At 40.3% G+C, this 20,358-nt stretch overlaps 1 protein-coding gene across 1 annotated transcript in view; it reads left to right on the forward strand.

Moving 5' to 3' along the window:
* Positions 1–20,358, forward strand: part of Poln (DNA polymerase nu) — a 127,514-nt gene that overhangs the window by 51,856 nt on the left and 55,300 nt on the right. The window contains exons 15-17 of the mRNA XM_060365492.1: positions 16,195–16,252; positions 17,203–17,280; positions 18,141–18,255. Coding sequence (XP_060221475.1) covers positions 16,195–16,252; positions 17,203–17,280; positions 18,141–18,255 — 251 coding nt within the window. The remainder of the gene's footprint in view (positions 1–16,194; positions 16,253–17,202; positions 17,281–18,140; positions 18,256–20,358) is intronic.

Raw genomic sequence — 20,358 nt, forward strand, 5'->3', positions numbered from 1 at the left:
AGGGGAAGCATTGTCAGCCCAGATGGGGAATTTTTATTTAAACTATATATTTTTTCTTTTCTTTTTTAAATTAATTTTATTTTATTTTATTTTTATTATTTATAGTTTATTCACTTTGTATTGTAGCTGTAGCATCTTCCCCCATCCCCTCCCAACCCCACCCTCTCTCCTTCTTGTTCTCCTATGCCCCTCTCCCAGTCCAATGATAGGGGAGGTCTTCCTTCCTTTCTGTCTGACCCTAGTCTATCAGGTCTCAAAAAGGCCTGGCTTCATTGTCTTCTTCTGTGGCCTGGTAAGGCTGCTTCCTCCTCAGGTGGAGGTGATCAAAGAGCCAGCCCATGAATTCATGGCAGAGACAGTCCCTGTTCCTGTTACTGGAGAACCCTCTTGGACACTGAGCTGCCATGGGTTACATCTGTGCAGGGGTTCTAGGTTATCTCCGTGAATGGTCCTTGTTTGGAGTACCAGTCTTACAAAAGACCCATGTGCCCAGATTTTTTGGTTCAGTTGCTCTCCTTGTGGAGCTCCTGTCCCCTCCAGATCTTTCTATCTTTCCCTTCTTTCATAAGATTCCCTGCACTCTGCCCAAAGTTTGGTTATGAGTCTCAGCATGTTTTGATAGCCTGCTGGGTAGAGTCCTTCAGAGGCCCTCTGTGGTAGGTTCCTATCCTGTTCCCTGTTTTCTCCCTCTTCTGAATTCCATCCCATTTGCCTTTCTGAATGAAGATTGAGCATCTTATCCAGGGTCCTTCTTCTTGATTAGCTTCCTTAGGTGTATAGATTTTAGTATGATTATCCTATATTATATGTCTAATACCCACTTATAAGTGAGTATATATCATGTGTGTCTTTCTGCTTCTGGGATACCTCACTCAGGATGATCTTTTCTAGATCCCACCACTTGCCTGCAAATTTCATGATTTCCTTGTTTTTAATTGCTGAGTAGTATTCCATTGCGTAAATGTACCACAATTTCTGTATCCATTTCTCAACTGAAGGACATCTGGGTTGTTTCCAGGTTCTGGCTATTACAAATAAAGCTGCTATGAACATGGTTGAGCAAATGTCCTTGTTGTATACTTGAGCATTTTTTGGATATATGCCTAGGAGTGCTTATAGCTGGATCTTGAGGAAGCAGTGTTCCTAATTTTCTGAGAAAGCACCAGATCAATTTCCAAAGTGGTTGTACAAGTTTACATTCCCACCAGCAATGGAGGAGGATTCCCCTTTCTCCACATCCTCTCGAGCATGTGTTGTCACTTGAGTTTTTTAATCTTAGCCATTCTGATTGGTGTAACGTTAAATCTCAGGGTCGTTTTGGTCAATAATGGGACCTCATGAAGCTGAAAAGCTTTTGTAAAGCAAAGAACACTGTTGTCAGAACAAAACTACAGTCTACAGATTGGGAAAGGATCTTCACCAACCCTATATATGACAAAGGGCTAATATCCAGAATATATAAAGAACTCAAGAACTTAAACAGCAACAAATCAAGTAATCCAAATAAAAAATGGGGTACAGAGCTAAACAGAGAATTCTCAATAGAGGAACATCGAATGGCAGAAAAACACTTAAAAGAAATGCTCAACATCCTTAGTCATCAATGCAAATTAAACTATATATTTTAAGCATATGCAGATTTATATTTATTATATGTAATTTAGGTAGTAGATAATAGATAACTTTTTTCAAACATTCTTACTTAATTTGTTCTCTTTTTCCCTTTTGTGTTTATCTCCTTCTTATGTATAGCCCCCTTCACATTTCAACCTTCAAATTACTTGTACCCTGTTATTTTCTCCCTGACTACTGCTTCCTCCACCATGGCCCCCTTTTACTGGTTTCTGCAATTACTATAGTTTATGTAGTCAAAGACTGAGTGCTAGAAACCACAGATGAGAGAGAACATGTGCCCTTTGTCATTTTGAGTCTCAGTTAGCTCACTCAACATGATCTTTCCTAATTCCATCCATTTATCAGCAAAGTTAATGATTTCAATTTTCTTTACAGTGGAATAATCTTCCCTGTTATATAGGTATCACATTTTATTATCTATTTATCAGCTGATGGGCATTTAGGTTTTATCAATGTCCTAGCTGTTGTGAATAGACAGCAATGAACATTGGCTGAGCAAGTATCTGTGGAGTAGGATGTTGAGTCCTTTGGACATACACCTAGAGGTCATACAACTGAGTCATACTATAGATTAATTTTAGGTTTTTGAGGATTCTCCACACTGATTTCCAGAAGCTGATCCACTTTGGAATTCCTCTTTAGCATTTGTTGTCCATTGTTTTGTTGATCTTTGCCATTCTGACTTTGAGATAAGATTTGAAAACATTCATTTAATTAATTATGCTGAAGTTTCATCAATATGTTAAAATAATCACATTGGCACTTTTTTTTAAACAGTAGCTGCTTATAAGTCTTTGTTAGAAAATACTGGCACACACCTTTAATCCCAGCACTTGGGAGGCAGAGGCAGGCAGATTTGTATGAGTTTGAGGCCAGCCTGGTCTACATAGCGAGTTCCAGGACAGCTAAGGTTATGTAGTGAGGCTGTGTTGAGAGAGAGAGAGAGAGGGAGAGAGAGAGAGAGAGACAGAGAGAGAGAGAGAGAGACAGAGAGAGAGACAGAGGGACTGAGAGGACCCATGTTTGTATCCTCCTGGTGCTACATGTTTGGGTTGTTCCCAGCCCTCCCTCCCCAATGTAACTTGAGATTTTCTTTCTTTCTTTTTCTTTTTAAAACTAATTTATGTTTATTTTCTGTGCATTGGTGTTTTGCCTATGTGTTTGTTTGTGTGGTGGTGTTAGATACTAGAATAACAGATAGTTGTAAGCTGCCATGTAGGTGCTGGAATTGAACACAAGTTCTCTGGAAGTGCAGCCAGAACTCTTTAACCATTGAGCCATCTCTCCAGCTGCCCTTTCCTACTTTTTTGTGCAAGGGAATTTGAGGTTGTTTACTAGACATTTTGAATATTATGTCTTGAAAGTTTGAGTTTTGTTTTTGAAATCCCTAAAATGGTTATACTTTTGTTTTAGTGGGCAATTGCCTGGTTAGGCTCAGGCTACAAGTACTGACGGCTGTAGTGCCACTGTAGACTATTTTCAAAGCCTTTGAGGCATCATTTAGATAGTTCCACATGACAGCCACCCAGTGGTCAGCCGAGGAATTACCTGAGCATGATTGGACGCGCATAGACAGCTACAGCTAGAGACCCATCTAGTATTCTTTCCTTGTGCTGGCCTCTTTCCGTGGATTCTTCCACTGTTGCTGGGTCTTGGCAATCCTTTTTCTTGATCTTTTAATCAGAAACCCGAGGCTTTAATAATCTGAAGCTACTATGCATTCTTTGCCACTAAACCACATGTTGAGTACCAAGCATGGGGTACTGAGGGAGACAAATGATCAACTTGCTGTCTGTCCTTAGATTCTGTGTCCTGCTCTAATTTATAAGCATCTTCAGGTTGCTGTCTGTACATTCTGTCTAGTTTTCATAGCTGTATTTAGTGGAATGTAGTCACTATATCTTACCAGGGGCAAAAACTTCACCTTTACTTTTTTAATATTTTTGTTGACTGTTTGGAAATTTCACATCATGTACCCCAATGACACTCACTTCCCAGGCTTTCCAAGTATGTCCCTTCACCTTTGTGACCTCCTCACCCCCCAAAAAAACAACAAGTCAAATTTGTGTTGCCTGTTATACTCATGGGAACATGGTCAAACTTCCAATAGCCAGCCCCTTAAAGAAAACCGAGTCTTTCCCCACCCACACCCCGTCAGAATCCCTCAACTGTAGAAAGCTAAACTTCAGCATCCTTATCACAATTTTAAAGAGATCTCTTCAACAGTCTCCTGTCTAGGCTGTGACTTTGGGGGGGGGTGTCACCAAAGCCTTCTGTGTTTCTCGTTCTTAACTGGGAATCTGCAGGCATCTACTCCACTGCAAAAGTAGCTTCCTTGCCCGTATAGTCAGCAGGAACACGGATCGTGGGCTTCCACATAGTTTCCGGCAACAGCACAGGTCTCAGACATCAACATGGCCTCAGACAGCTGCATCAGGTCATGGAGTTTCACCTTATCCATAAAAACAGAGAAAATAGACAGTCCTCACCCCTCCCCAGGATGAGATATTTATAAATAGTCCCTCTTTTTCTGATTTCATTTTCATGGGTTGTCTGGAAGATCCAAAGACGTTTCCCAACTAAAGCTAATTATTCTTCAACTTTGGGGAAAAACTTTTTAAAATATTCTCCTAAATGTCTGTGGATTCTGAGCTTTTCACAAATTTCTGCTAGAAACAGGGACAATTTCTGGCCCTTTTCTAGTCCTTTAGATAGCTGTCTGCAGGTGGTAGTGATTCACATGCATGCAAGGATCAGCTCTCTGCTGAATACTTAGCTGGGTGGTGGGCTCAAAACATGATGATTTTTAATTATCTGAAATTTTCATTATGGGAACCAATTTTCTTTGAATTGTATATATCCCAAGTGGGAGTAAAAAGTACCACTTAGTACATTTTAATTTGTCTAAAATTCTGTGTTCTGTATTGAAATGGCTTGTCAGTCAATCTTCACTCTGTCAGAATCAGTCTTCCATCCTTGGGTTCTCCCTGGTCATGGTGCTTATGGCACTGGGTTTCTAGAATCCTGAATACTTATTTTTATCTTGCTAGGTCATAAATTCCATGTGAATAGAAGCCTTTTCAGCCTACTTCTCTGTTTGTGGAATGTGTCACCTGCTCTTGTTGCTCTGGCATGGGGTCCTCCCTAGGATTTCAGTGTGATAAAAACAGGGCCAGGTCTCTTCCCACCTTCAAAGCACAAGCCATGAGGTTTTCTTCTTTTCACCCAACTCAGGCCTTGGGGCTCAGACCTTTTGGTCCCTTTCAAAAGTCCTGTTCAGAACCACTATTTTCTCCACAGAGGCCTTCTCATGGGAGGAGTGGAGGACCTTTGCTCTCACTGTGCTTGCCAGGAGCCACATTATTCCATCCAATACCTCTTATCACACATGGCTTAGATGTCCGTCTAGTATTTCTACATTATCAGGGCCAGCTTTTGTCAATGTCCTTATTTCACTGCAGTACTACTCGTGATGCTGGCTCAGAATTTATCAATGTTACAAAATTCAAAATTTTTGACCTTTCACATTGTGTTTTTCCTTAGTGTTCTGAGTCCTTGGTTTTCTTCTGGCTTTTTAAAGGTAACAGCTGAATTAATTGGAAATATTTACATCCAGGTATCATTAATTGAATTTTCACTTTCATTTCTTTATGAGTACTTTTTCTTCCCTAGTGTTCTTTTCTTTCATGGCTGTTTTTAGTGTCCCATGGACATGCTTGTACAGCTTTTTAGTACCTGGCTAGTTCATGATCGAATCAACTGATATGACCTATGGTGCATTTGCATTCCAGTCACTGCTCTGTTACCTGTTATTTTTCTGCCCCTGAATCCCTGAACATGTCCTCCAGACAGTCATCTTTCCCAGTTAGTGATTCTGATCTCCATGCAGGAGACCTAACCTCAGGAAGCATTGTTTCATGTCTCCATCCCAGTTTATCTGGTCTCTTTTTTTTTTTTTTTTTTTTTTCTATACACAAGGAATGAAGCCTGCTATAGTCAAGTATGCCACTCATTCAGCTTAAGAGCTTAAACGTCACTTGGTGGCACTGAAATCCTTTTTATCCTTTCCTAGATTTCTTCTTCCTAAGTCAGTGTCCTTTTCTATCTCAAATACAGTGTTTATTGTCCCATATATATGTTCCTAAATAATAATCTGCCAGTTAAGCACACTAGGAATAACCACAGCGTATCCTAAATGCATCAGTGTTGCATTAAGGAAAATAAATCAAACACTTTCCCTTGGAGTAGTTATACCAAGAGCAAGCCCAGAATTGAATCTCTACTTCTCTTCCTGTGTCTTCTGTCATCTCTTGGTAGCATATTGTTTCTTGCCTCTGTAAACTGTCTGCTTTATGAGTCTGAATCTGTGCCTGCCTGAATGTTGTCTTGTCTATCCCTGTGTCTATGTGTATCTCTCACAAAGGCCTTTGCTCTGTTTTTATTGAATAGTACAGAAAATACCACATGGAGAAGGACCAAGGGATACTTTACAGAAATTTTTAGTAAGGTTTTACAAGGGATAAAACATTACTGACCCTCACTGACCCCCCCCCCCATAACAAACAGTTCTTCAAATGGATTCATCAGTCTATATTCATGTTGCTTCCAGCATTATGGTAGACATTTGTTTTATGAGGTTAATTTCACCATATTTTCTGTTTTTAACATGTATTATTATATTAGTCCGGCTTATCCAGAGGAACAGAACTTAGAGAGGGTGAGGGAGAGGAAGAGAAGGGAGAGAGAAAAGGGGGGTCATTAGAATAGCCTACAGGCTATGTTCTAGCTAGTCTAACAGTGACTGTCTACCAATGGAAGTTCTAAGAATCCAGTAGATGTTCAGTGTGTGATGCTGGATGTCTCAGCTGGTCTTCAATATACACCAGAATCCCAAAAAAGAGAAGTGGGCTCTAATGCCAATGAATGAATAGACTTGCTGCAGAGCACACAGGCAAGGACACCAAAAGATGTGGCCAAGAGTAAAGGTAGATCTGTCCACCTCAAAAGATCTGTATGAAAGGTACGTCTTACTCCCTCAAAGACCTGGATTAGAAGTGGGTCTTCCCATTTGAAATAGTTTAATTAAGAAAAAAATTCTTTTAGTCCATTATTGTCATGGCAGGAATGTGGTGGTATGCAGGCTGACATGGTGCTGGAGAAGGAGCTGAGAGTTCTACATCTTGATCTGAAGGGAGTAGAAGGAGACTGTGTGCTACACTGGGTGCAGCTTGAGCATAGGAGACCTCAAAGCCCCCTGACACGCTTCCTCTAACAAGCCATATCTCCTAATAGTGCCACTCCCTATGGACCAGACCAAGTATTCAAATACATGAGTCTGTGGGGACCATACCTATTCAAACCACCACAAAACCCTCGCCCAGGTGTCCCCTGCCATTTGGATTTTAGTTAATTCCAGATGTAGTCAGTTGACAACCAAGAATGGCCACCACAATTATAATATGTATGTGTGTATGTATATACATATAAGTATATGTATATGTACATATGTGTGTATCTAGATATATACATATATACACATACACTTGAGCATTACTCATGATTCAGTGGCATAGAAGAATATATAACTTAATATGTCAGCTACTCATTAGCTTAGGTTGTAAAAATTGATTATGTGGAAAATCCAAGGCAAGTAAGATTGTGTGTAACATTCTCTTGAAGATAGGTCAAGTCTGATAAGCTATGGTAAGATGGAAGGGGAGAGGACCTCCCCTATCAGTGGACTGGGGGAGGGGCATGGGAGGAGAAGAGGGAAGGAGGATGGGATTGAGAGGGGACAAGGGAAGGGGCTATAGCTGGGATACAAAGTGAATAAATTGTAATAAATTTAAAAAAAGAAAAAAGGTAGGTAGGTCAAATCAACAGGTGAGTATGTAGTATGATGTCAGCTTTCAGTCCTAAGTGACTCTAGGCTGTGCTATTAACTCAGGCTTTAAAGTCCAGTAAAAGTTACAATCTCTTTGAATATGAGATTTTTTCATAATAATGTATCACAATATAGTAGGTGAGGCATTTATTTTGTTTGATACTCTAAATTTTGTGTGAATAGTAGCTGATGATACTTCTCCTCACACCACTTGCTGTTTTCTTTCAGGACTGTTTTTTAACAGAAGCAGCTCTAGTTCACTCCTGGTGACTATACAGTATGTCGTTATACAATGCAGTAGATTAGTTCCATATTTTCACTCCTTAAAACAGTATCAGTTCTTACAACTCATATTCATTATAAAAAGAAGCTTTCTCCAGCAGCTTATGTATTATATCAGTGTTAGTTATTTGGGGCTTGAATGCAGAAAGAGCTAGCATTTTTCACTGTAGCTCACATATTGCAGGATTCTGATAATACATTGAATGAATTCTAGTTAAAAGTTTTAAGAATATTTTTGACAGTGAATAGATGTTTTATAGAAGACCATTTTACAATTTCAAGAAAATAATTATTTTTCAAAACAATAGAGTTAAAATACTTGATGTTTTGACAAAAGATATTATGTTCTATGGGCAGTTTAATCACCGCTTGAAAATCTGAACATGAGAGTTTTTATCTGAGGGACATTTAGAACCCTCCAGTTTTCAGCTATTACAAATAAATCTGCTATGAACATCAGTATACAAGTTTTTCATATTAGCTTACATTTCCATTTCTCTGAGATAGGAGCCTATGACAGCAATTGTTGGATCAAGTGTTTTAAAATATATGCCTGAACTCTATATGTTGATATTCTAAATGACTTTATATGTGTATTCATGAAGAACATTGATCTGTATCTGGTTTTGATATCAGGGTAATACTAGTGCTAAAAATGAATTAGGAAGTATTCTTTCTCTTATATTTTCTGGACAATAATGTGTGAAATTGTAACTCAATATTTGGTAGACTCCTCTGATAAAATAACCTTAGCCTAAGGACAATATCCTTGCACAGTTTTTTTTTAATTTTATTATTATGATTATTATTATTTTACTTATTACAATTTATTCACTTTGTATCCCAGCTGTAGCTCCGTCCCTCTTCCCCTCCTAATTCTACCCTCCCTCCCTCTTTTCCTCCCATAGCCCTCCTCCAGTCCACTGATAGGGGAGGTCCTCTCCCCTTCCATCTGACCCTAGCCTATCAGGTTTCATCAGTACAGGCTGCATTGTTTTCTTCTGTGGCCTAGTAAGGCTGCCCCCATCAGGAGGAAATAGGATCTTACTATGCAGTTCTGGCTGCCCTGGAAGTCACTATGTAACCTAGAATGGCCTAAAACCTACAGAGATCTATCTGCCTCTGCCTCCTGAGTGCTGGGATTAAAGACAAGTGTCCCCAGGTCTGGCCTTTAACTGGGATTTTCATGTTATCCATTTCACAGTGTGTTTTTGTCCAGGCTGTGAAATTCACACATATTGCTGACAATATCTCTGCATTTTCTATGCACTAATCAGCCGTTGGTATTAATTTTTTTCTTCTGTTTTTTTTTTTTTTGTCAGTCTAGTGAGAGTTTTGTTGATTTTGGTGATCTTTTCAAATAACCTTTTCAAATAACATTGACTTTCCCATTTTCAAATTGGTTGGTTGCAATTCTCTGTTATTTTTACTCTTCTGCTTGATTTAGATTTATATTTTTCTTTCCTTCTAGTTTCTTGAGCTTAGATTATTGCTGAAGACTCCCTTTCCTTGGTGTTTGATTTTTTTGTTTGCTGTGAACTTCTCTCTTAGTGCTGCTGTAGCTACATTCTACACAGTTTGATACATTATATCTTATCCAAGAAAAAATGGACCAAGGAGAGTTAAACAAGCCAGGAAGACTTTATCTAAGACTATTGCAATAAAACGGGGAGGCTGAACTCAACTCCAAATACAACAGAGATGTGTAGGGACTTAGCACATACAAGCAGGGTGAGGGGTCAGTGCATGGAAAATTACAAAAAGGAATTTGGCTAGGTGTCTAGGTAGGAGGATCCTAGCTAAACTTAGCCACAAATCTTTTTTTGTTTTTGGTGTTTGACAGGAAAAAATTCTGCTTGTCTAAAAGTTTTCTGTTTTGCAAGGCTGCATGTAACAGTAGTCTTTTGTTAGAAGTTTTTGTTTTGTTTGGTTTTCGTCTGTGGCTACTGGCTTCTTTAGCACCCAGTTTGAGACATCTTAGACACAGAAAAATTATGGAGCTCAGTTATGTCTATTTCCATAGATTTTGTATTCCCTGACCATTCTTTTTTTTCTATTCAGCTTTCAGAGTTCTTTATCTTTCCTGTGTGCCTAGTGCCAGGGTTTTAGTGACAAAAAGAAGAAAAATATGTTTACGCCACTTTCCTGGAAACAGAAGCAGCTTAACTGAACAAAATACTTCACAGCACAAAGATGGTTTTGACATAGCATCTGATATGTATTCATTCCTGCCCCTGTGGTATTGAGAATCTGCCAGCCATTGGGGCTGAGCCTCGGTCTCTCCACCGAGAGAGGAAATACAATTGAGAATAAGGAGTCCTCAGCTCTGGCTCTCAATTAGAACTTGAAAGAGCATAGAAGAAAGAAGAGCATCAGGCACTAGAGACCTAACAGTGTTTTACTCTTCATTTCTAAGTTGAATTTCAGAAGTTTTCCTGCAGCACCCAGACTCAGCCTGGCGTTTGTCAGTTTAACACAATAAGGACACACTGGAATCTGCAGCTCCCACTTGTTGAGAAGGGGTTGGAGGAGAGGTTCTGAGAGGGAAGAGACAGTGCAGTTCAGAGTTGAGTTGGGTGGCAGGGTGAAGGGGAGCTCTGCAAAGGTCCTAGCCCTGCCCTAAGGTTTAAAATCCAGTGTGTGGGGAACAACCAGAGAACAGCACACAGCCCTAACGGTGGTGCTGTCTATGGGGTTTGGGGCTCTGTCCCCCAACCCTAAGCTTAGAGGAGGCAGTCTTTGCAGCAGCATTAAATTAACACTCAGAGTGTGTTTTTCAAGTAAGGCACAGCCTCCACCAGAGCAATAAACTCCTGGGTTCTGGATGCCTCTAGTGTAGAAATGAAGGCCTTACATTTTCCCACTCTGTCTGCACCCTGGAAAGGAGCTGTGACTGGTACAGTCCAAGGCTGGCTCTAAAAGAAAGGCACATCTGAGTTTCGGAATACAGTGATGTCACCAGGATTAAATATAGGGCCATGATGGGAGACAGAGATATCAGATACTTGTTGCAGTGAGTTTACAGACTGTAGTCCTGTTGTGGACACTTCATTCTGGGCAGGGAGCCCAAGCAGAAATAATCAAAGCTAGAAAGATGAGGTAAACCCCAAGCTGGTAGCATGGGACCTTCCTACTAGTGTCATGGAGTCATATGGATTCTCCTACTACCCACCACCACTGATAACACTGCGAAGGAGGAGCATAGGTAGAGGGAGAATGATGGGGTAAGGTGAACTACACTGAGTGTATGCTCTTCCCCAAAATCCTAACCTGAGTACAAGGTGTTGCTCATCTATATGTATTCATTCAACTAAACTCAAGCTGATCTACACAGTTAAGGATATTTCTAAGCCTACCTGTGTCAGATGTCTTAGGAAGGGACATTTTCAGGTAAAGTCTATAGGAGCAGGCCCAGAAGATTCTTTGCCCATTTCTCATTGACACTGTTGCCATGGTCCTAGCAGATCTTGGAAGCAGTTGCTCAGTTTCTCTCCAGTATTGAGGAAAAATGTTTCTGTGCAGCTTCTGCTAAAGTCTGAAGAGGAATTTTTTGCAGCTCTCCTCAACAAACAACTTTGTTTGTACCTTATTGATAGAGACTTCTTATACTGTATATGTGGTGTGTGTGTGAAACCATAGATATGTGTGTAGGTGCTCATGCATATGCGCATAAGCAAAGTTGATACCAGAAATCTTCCCCAGTCTTCTACCTTATTCTTTAAGGCACAATCTTTCACTCCAACTTAGAGCTCACCAATAAAGCTGGTTAGTCTTTCTACATAGCTTGCAGTGGGGCTCTCCTGTCCCTGCTTTCTGAGCCTGAAATTACAGATGGGCCACAGTGCCCACCCAGCATTTATGTGGGTTCTGATAATAGGAATTCACATCCCAGTTGTCAAGCTTGCATGGCAAACCATTTTAGCCCCTGAGCCATCTCCCAGCACCTGCAGCTGACCTTATTTTTTTTAATTTACTATGTATGCGTATATGTGTGCATATGTACATGTCACAGCACATGAATGGCAGTCAGAAGACAACTTTATGGAATCTGTTCTCTCCTTCAGCATTTTCATGGTTTCCAGGAATCAAACTTGGATCATTAGGTTTATGTGGAAAGTGTTTAAGCCACTGAACAATCTAGTGGTTGAAATGTTTTTTAAAAAAAATTACTGGTCAGGATGTGGAACAATAGACATTCTCATTTACTGCTGGCAAGAAAAATGCAGTTGTTTCATATAGCTAACCCTTGCTACTTTGTGGGTTCTTCATTTCCCATCCTTTTCTCTCCAGTTTCTCCTACTATCACTAGATAGGAAAGAAGGATAGAGGGGAGAGATAGAGATCATTGACTCTAATTTCTTCTTTTTTAATGTGTGCATCCTGTTTATTCACATCACCTTACCTTCTTAGACAGACAGTAAGTAATCTATAAATATACATTAGAGCAACTATGTGATGTTGACATAACAAAAGACGGATAAAACAATACCTTTTTTTTTTTTTTTTCTGAAACAGGGTTTCTCTGTTTAGCCTGGTCTCACTTTGTAGACCATGATAGCCTCGAACTCACAGAGATCCTCCTGCTTCTTCCTCCCCAAGTGCTAGGATTACAGGTGTGTGCCACCACTCCCCGTGCCCAGCTAGAAAATACCAATTTTCAAGAGGTATTTCCATAAAATAAGCATATTCAATATTTTTGTATCAAATTGTATTTTTTAACTTTTATTTTTTTCTTCACAATTTATTCATTATATATCCCAATTGAAGCTCCCTCCTTCAACTCCCTCAGTCCTACCCTCCCAAAGGGGGAGTTCTCCACCATTGCCATCTCCCCATAACTTGTTAAGTCTCATCAGCACTGCTTAGATCCTCTTCCTCTGTAGCCTATCAAGGCAGCGTCATCAGGGGCAAGTGGTGAGAGAGCAGTCAACTGAGTTAATGATAGAGGCAGTCCCTGCTCCCCTCACTCAGAGATCCACATGGAGACTGAGCTGCCAATCAGCCACATCTGATCAGGGGGTCTAGGTCTTCTCTATGGATGGTCCTCTGTTGGTGCATCAGTCTCTGCAGGACCCCCTGGGCTCAGATATTTTAGTTTTGATGGTCTTCTTGTGGGGCTCCTGTCCCCTCCATACTATAGAGGGTCCTCCGGAAGGATTCACCCAACAGGGGATCTAATTTCTTCTTGTTTCTTCTTTGAGCATGACTACTAACTGCACAGAGCTTAGCGGATGGTAATGCCCCCTGTTGGTCTAGCAGTGGCAAACTCCAAGATGCTCACTGGGTGAAACTGGATGGGGACAAGTGACAACGTTTCTATCTTTACAACTTTGCTCTAAAACAAGAAGTTTTTTTTTTTTTTCTTTAAAAGTCACTCCACATAATAGACAATTTCATGGATAATTTTTGGTCTTCCTTATTAGATAAAAGGGGGGAGGGGCTAGAGAGATGCCCCAGAGGTTAAAAGCACTGGCTGTTTTTCCAAAGGTCCTGAGTTCAAATCAGCAACCACATGGTGGCTCACAACTATCTATAATGAGATCTGGTTCCCTCTTCTGGCATGCAGGCAGAATACTGTATAAATAAATAAATAATAAATAAATCTTTTAAAAAACTTTATTTTGGGAGTTGATTTATTTAGTGTTAATAGCTCTGCTCTGTAGACGTATTGGGGACACTTTATAGAAGCAATTCTCATTGAAATGCTTTTTCTTGTGCAGTGGTTTTATATTTCTCTAGCATTAGTTGGCAGGCACAGCATTTCTCTGGCTTGTGCTCATGGCTGACACTGTTGTAACTGTTCCTGCCCTGTCAGCTGTAAAGGCACTGGTTACTAGCTGAAGCCCTCTGCTAAAGTGGATCCCAAATCCCCATTCATGCCTCAGCAAGTCTTACTGGACAGAATATCTATTGCAAAGTATCAAAGAATAAGGCAACAGTCAATTCATCCTAGTACCTGTTAGCAAGTACTAGAAGAGAAAAAGTTAACGTCTTATCTTTCAGGAAAGAAAAAAAATTCCTTCTCAGAATTTCAGTCTTTCATATGACCAAAAGATATGATGTATGTTTTAACTTTTCTTGAGATGGTTAAAATGCACTATGTCAATTAAGTATCTGATGGGTTTTCTATCATCCTGAGAGTTAATATATTATAAAACAAAATTTGATTATCAAAAATATTCCTTTACAATTCATCTAGGCACAATAAACGTAAACTTTACTTTCTCAAGACTAATAGAAAATCTATATAGTCCCTTTATTTTGGTAAAACAGCTGTCATTAGCACTACCAGGCTGCATTCTATGGGATATAATGAACCTGAGTCCCTATTTGCTGGCTGGTCCTGACCATACAGTGCTTTCCAAGAGCTGCCAGCTATGTGTGTTAGCTGCACATTGGCTTGATGTTGGTCTGACTCTGACAGGTGGGGAGCACAGGCCTATTTTGCACAACTGTAAACAGTGAGATTACTCAGAACCAGTAAACTTTCTACATGCTGTTCACTATGTTGAAAAACTCCCTTTTCCTAGTTAGATTAGATCTTTCAGTGTATACTTGGTACATAGTTAGTCTGAATGAATGCTGGATTTCATCACTGCCCTTTCTGTTCTGCTTTGATGTAACTATGTTCTAAAGTCCTTTATTCCATGAATACTATGTATTAATTGTTTTGGATTTTTAAACCAACCTTGCATTTCTAAGACAGTTATCTCTTGGTCATGATATATAATCATTTTTCTTTGTTAGTAGGTTTGGCTTGTTAATAATTTGTTAGGAATTATCGTGCCTGTGTTTAAGAATGTTAGACTAGCATTTTCTTACTTCTGCTGCCTGGTTTTAATGACCAGGATGTCACGGATTCCATATGATTCACGGAATCCCTGGATCCCTTACCCTTCTATTCTGGAAGTGCCTTTTTCATTGCCAGGGTGCTTTTTTTATTTGTTTTATGGGTTTGTATTAGTAGTTTGTACTTTGTAGTTTGTATTTTGTGTCTATGTGATTGAAACTAAATTGAAACAAAATTCCAATATAAGGTTTTCTTTGTGTTACTTTTAATCAAATTTTCTCTTAATTAAGTCATGTTTTGTTTATTATTTGAAAATTTAATGCATGTATACAATGTACCTTAATCATATCCACACTGTACTTCCCCAATCTAAATTTTCTTAGGACCCTCCCAACATCTCAATTCCAATTTTATGCTCTTTTCATTTTATTTTTAGCTCACTGAGTTCAGTTAATGCTGCCCACATGTTCATGGCTATGTGGTCATCCACAGGGGCACAAGGAACCTGCCAGTGGCCACTTTCTCCTCCCCATCAGCCATCAGCTTCCAAAGGCTCCTCAGCTAGAGGTGAGGCTCCAATAGCCTCTCTCTTATCCGTGCTAGAATGTTTAGCTGTTTTGATCTTGTGCAGGTCTCAGTAGCCTCTCTCCTATCCAACTTTTGATTTTTAACTTTTGATTTCATGCAACTCTTGTGCAGATAACTATGACTGTTGTGAGTTCATGTGTACAAGGAAGATGAAATACTTGCCCTATACGTCTTGTGTTTCTGTGAAACCTAAAAAGGTCACCTGAAAGATACAGCCTCTGGCATCATAGCTAGTCAGCGGGCCAAGACTAACTAGTACCCAGCAAATTCCACCACTAAAGTAGCCTGTTGTTCACTGTCCTGCCAAGCGTAGCAGGGTGTAATGACAGGAGTTCTCATGATTTAAACACTGGAAACAAGATGGAACATGGCTGTTATCTATTATTATTATCATCATCATTACCCTGGTAAAGGTGGAAAACAAGGTCGCTCAAGAAAATCCCTTGAGGGCCTGTAAATGATACAGCCACTATCAGTCAAAAGCTAAGGCTGAAGCAGACACCAGTCACCAGGAGAAGCAGGGAGGGGATGCAGCAAAGCTGAGACCAGAATTTTCATGTTAAGGCATGGTGGGGAGTTTGTTTTCTTGTGCTTTTAGGTAATACAAGAGATGAAACCTCAAGCCTTTGTACATGATCACCAAGTATTAAATTCCAAATTAAATAGTGATTTTAAATAAAAAGTATAATGGACAGTTTTCCTAGAAATCTACCTTTAGGGTATTATAATTTTTACAAGTTTCACAATTAAAAAAGTTCATAAGTTGGTCTACTGTCAAGTCACTGTATGTACCACAGACTCACACTGGCCAGAGTCAAGGCTGTTCTCATACTTGCTGACTGTAATTTTTGATGTCTTCAATGAAACTTTCATATTTGGCAGTTATATTACATGACAATATGATTTTACATGGAATATTGGCATTATATATTTAATAAAATAGTTAATAGGATACTATGTATTTTAAATACTCTTGAATGGTACAAATTAAGAGTAGCTATTATCTTATTAACAGAATATCCAGGGTATCTCAAAGCACCCAATTCAGATTTCTAAGCCTCGGAATTTTAAAGGTAACACATTACTTTCTGCCTTGTTAAAATCTTGGGGACATTTCTTAAAACCCAGAAGTGTTTATAATTACTTTCTTATAATGTAACTGCTATTATTTTCTGAAGTTCTCCTCTATGTTTGCATGACCAGTATTTAAACCTACACTGAAAAAATAAAAAGCAGCTGAAGTGATGTAGTACCTCCCTTTCAGCAGTTTACACATTAAAATAGATAGTAATTATACCAGGGAAATATCTCCCTTCCCACTGTCTCTCCCCCACCAACTTCCCAATAAAGAACAAACAAATGCACACACAATTGCACTGGCTTTTAATAAAATCTAAAGTTTTCTGGAGATGTTTATATAAGCATCTGAAAAGTCTTTCTTTTGAGCTATCCCACCATAATGCTGATGATAACATTTCTAAAACAGAAAATTCTTATCTGGTAAAGGGTGCTAGGATGTTTACTCCCAACAAATGGTGGCCGGGTCAGTGCTGCTGCTTTGCTGGGAGCATTGACCAAGCAGTCACAGTATATCACCAAAACCAAGAGCACTCCTTTCTAAATACAGTCACCTTGAGAAGAACCAAAAGAAAGCCACAGCAGCTGTGTCTTGGCTGCCCTTTTGTGCTGTCTCCAGTGGGAACCACACAGCCACATGGCTTCTGTGTAGATTTTCCAATCAGTGAGGCTCTGTCTCCAGTGCTTTACTAGAGTGGTTTTGGGTGTCAATGTCTGGCTTCTTCCTTTCTTTATTATAATTGTAGACAGAACAGAGAATTTTGATAATAGAAAATTTTGTTCTCTTCCAACAGTGTTCATTTTTTAAGTTGTATTACTAGAAATAGTCACAAAATTAAAATCTAGACTTTTGTTTATGGATGATATTGAAATAACTCTGTATGAAAAATTATTGCAAGTCAACTGATCGTGAAACTCTTCACATGCTCTTGAAATGATAATTCAGGTAAAGAAGAGGAGACAGTCACCATCTCTCCAAGAAATCTGTTTGTTTCCTCTGAAGGCCACACCTTCCTGGCAGCAGGTAATGTATAAGATGGTGGAGGGATGCCACTGTCCTTTTAGCTTGCTTTGTGCATTTTCATGCACTTCAAATATTTACCAACTAACTAATGCAAAGATACATATAGAATTCCTTCTTTCAAATAATCCTAAAGCAAATACTTATATGAAACAAAGATTTCTTAAGCACATTAAATAATAACAGGTCTTTGGCTTTCAGGGTCCCTCATTTTGCTATATTTTGATACCAGATACCCTTGCATAACTCATCCAATCTGCTTTCTCCTCCTTCGTCCTCCCCCTATGTCCTCCCCTTGCTAACCCAGGCAGCCCTGCTAGCCACTGTGCCCCTGTACTTCAAACCTTACAGCCCCTCTTTTTCCTAATCTGTCTTTACTCATTGTAATCTTCTTGAGGTCTAGAAGCAGGGGCGCTGACTACCCCACCATGACACCAGCTTTCTACACACACACCACTCTCTTCCAAACTATACCTTGATCCATTTTTTTCCATTTCTCTCCCTCTGATATACCAAATGATTTACTCAGAATGTCTCCATGGAAAAGGGTTCTGTCTATATTGTTCACTAACATATCTCAAGGGGATCCTGGCACACAAGAGGCCCTTCATAAAACTGTGATGAATGTAAAGAATAAATGAACATTGCCTGGAGGCTTTGTTGACCTTGCAAGAGGAAGGACAGGTCTTTGGAATTGCTGGCATAGAAAAGAGCCAATAGTCCTAAGGCTAAGGGAGTCTGGCATATGGGAAGAGGTGTGTTGACCTTGAGCCCACTGAGAGGCATTGTAAGAGTGGCTCAGGGTGGGTCAATGATGGGCACCACTGGTGAACTCAAAACTGACCCAGAACTCTGTCTCACAGACTTTTCACAGATTGAATTGCGCATTCTTGCACATTTATCTGGGGATCCAGAGCTTTTGAAGTTATTCCAGGAACCTGAAAGAGATGATGTATTTTCTACCCTGACTTCACAGTGGTAAGATAACAAGCCACTAAAACTATCAGGAATGCAGGAATGCTGATATGATTTTAAAAGTCTGAAGTTATTCCAAATCTATTTTCATAAGAAAGAAGTTAAATTTCTCTCCAGTAGTTAATCATTTTAAAAAGAAGAGTAGATGACTAGGATGCTGAATACTTCCGAATTATGAAGGAACTCGTGACTCGTGCCACTAAAAACAAGTGTAAGAAGAATGAAAAAATAGCAAGTGCGAGGCACAGGAGAAGGAGCACAGGTGGCGCACGTGTGGCCTGTGGGCCTCCTGTTAAAGGCCAATGTCCTTTCTGTGCCTGCCCCAATCCCTGCCATGCAGAGAGCAGGGACATATGGGCCTCGGGTGGCAACCTCCATAGATTTATGGCTCACACTTTGGGAATTAGAGCAGTTTTTGTCAGGTTTTGTTGAGGTGTGCCTCTCTGCCGTTGGACACTACCTATTTTTCTGAATCACCATTCTTGGGCACTAACTTTTCTTCCTCCCAGTAGAAATGCAGCAAGCTGCCTGCTAGGCAGGTGAAAAGAGCAGGTGCAGGCTTCTGATCTCACATAGCCCTCTGATCTGAAGTAAAAGAATGCTCCATGGAACCTGCTGCAATCATCTGCTGTATCTCACTTTCCAAGCAGAATTGTGCTGTCCATTTAAAGGGAGGCCAGCTGGCTCTGCTCAGATGAGGAAAACCTAGAGTCTGTAACTGGCTTGGATCATGAGGGTGTTCACCTTAACAGATATGTCACTGCTAGACAGATTCAGGATTCTGGTATAAGGAAGAAAAGGAACAGGGTAGCTGCTGGTGGAAGGTCCCTGCCTCAGCTGTCACCATCCCCTTTCTTCAACCATGGGTACTGACTTCCTCTCACCTTGAGCCTCTTCCATAATACTGCTTCCTGTTACTTTCTTCTTTCCCCTCACCTTCATCACACCTCTTAAAAACTGCTTGTGTCAGGAGCCTTCTAGAAAGAGTGTCCTGGCCCCCACACATGGTCCTGTTTGCCTCTCAAGTACTCATTTCTATTGTTGTCAGTCTTCCCTGGGGCATGTGACCATCATGGGGGCATGACTGCATACCTCCAGATTAGGCACCAGCTGCTATAGCCCATTTACCGCTCTTCTCTAGCTAGTCCCCAGAACAAATGGTGTTCATTTCAGTCAAGCCTCTCTTTACTTTGCACTCAGGAAGGCCCATTCCCAACTTCATCCAAACATGGCCTGCACTCACAATGTTCTGAGCTCTCTTTGACACACCAACCTGACTTTTCGTAGCTTAGTTGCTCCCTGTCTAATGTATGTATATACGGAAGTACCAGCTCTGTTCCCTGCTGCACCCTGCTAAGCTCTGGAGCTTGCAGAGCATCTGCTGGATAAGCGGAAAGTGCAGAGTCTAGGCCCCCTGTACATTTTCACCAGAATACCAGCACCATAGACTCTTATATAGTAATAAAAGTCAGGAACTATCTTATGTAAAAGAGCTAGGGTTAGGGTGAGAATGTAGTACTGCCATGTGCTAAGATGGACTTAACAGTGAGTAACCATGGAAATGGTGTTGGGTCAACAGGAAATAAAGCAGATGAAAGAAATGAACAGTATGGTGGTTTGAGTAGGAATGACCCCCCCCCCATCGTCTCATATATTTGAATGTTTAGTCACTCAGAAGGGTTAAGAGGTGTGGTCTTGTTTAAGGAAGTGTGTCACTGGGAGTAGGGTGTAGCTCTCAACTGCTTCTCCAGCACCATGCGCCTGCCATGCTCCCTGCCATGATGACAATAACTAAACCTCTGAAACTATAAGCAAGCCACCAATTAAATGCATTCTTTTATAGGAGTTGCCGTGGTAATGGTGTCTCTTCACAGTACTAAAGCAGTGACTAAGACAAACAGAATCCTTACTAAGTACAATAAGAGGCGTTCTGGCTGGAAATGGGGGGTTTTACATCGTGGAGGAATGTGATCAGGAGCCAAGTCTAGCTGATAAGCATTAGCTTGGAGTCTTACCACCTGCTTCGTTCCAGGGACTATTTTTCTTTCTGTCCCCATCCTCTGCCCTCCTTCTTAGCATTGCCCTGACCCTCTGCAATGCTGCCCT

The sequence above is a fragment of the Meriones unguiculatus genome, chromosome 12 (genome assembly GCF_030254825.1).
Source record: "Meriones unguiculatus strain TT.TT164.6M chromosome 12, Bangor_MerUng_6.1, whole genome shotgun sequence".
Lineage (NCBI taxonomy): Eukaryota > Metazoa > Chordata > Mammalia > Rodentia > Muridae > Meriones > Meriones unguiculatus.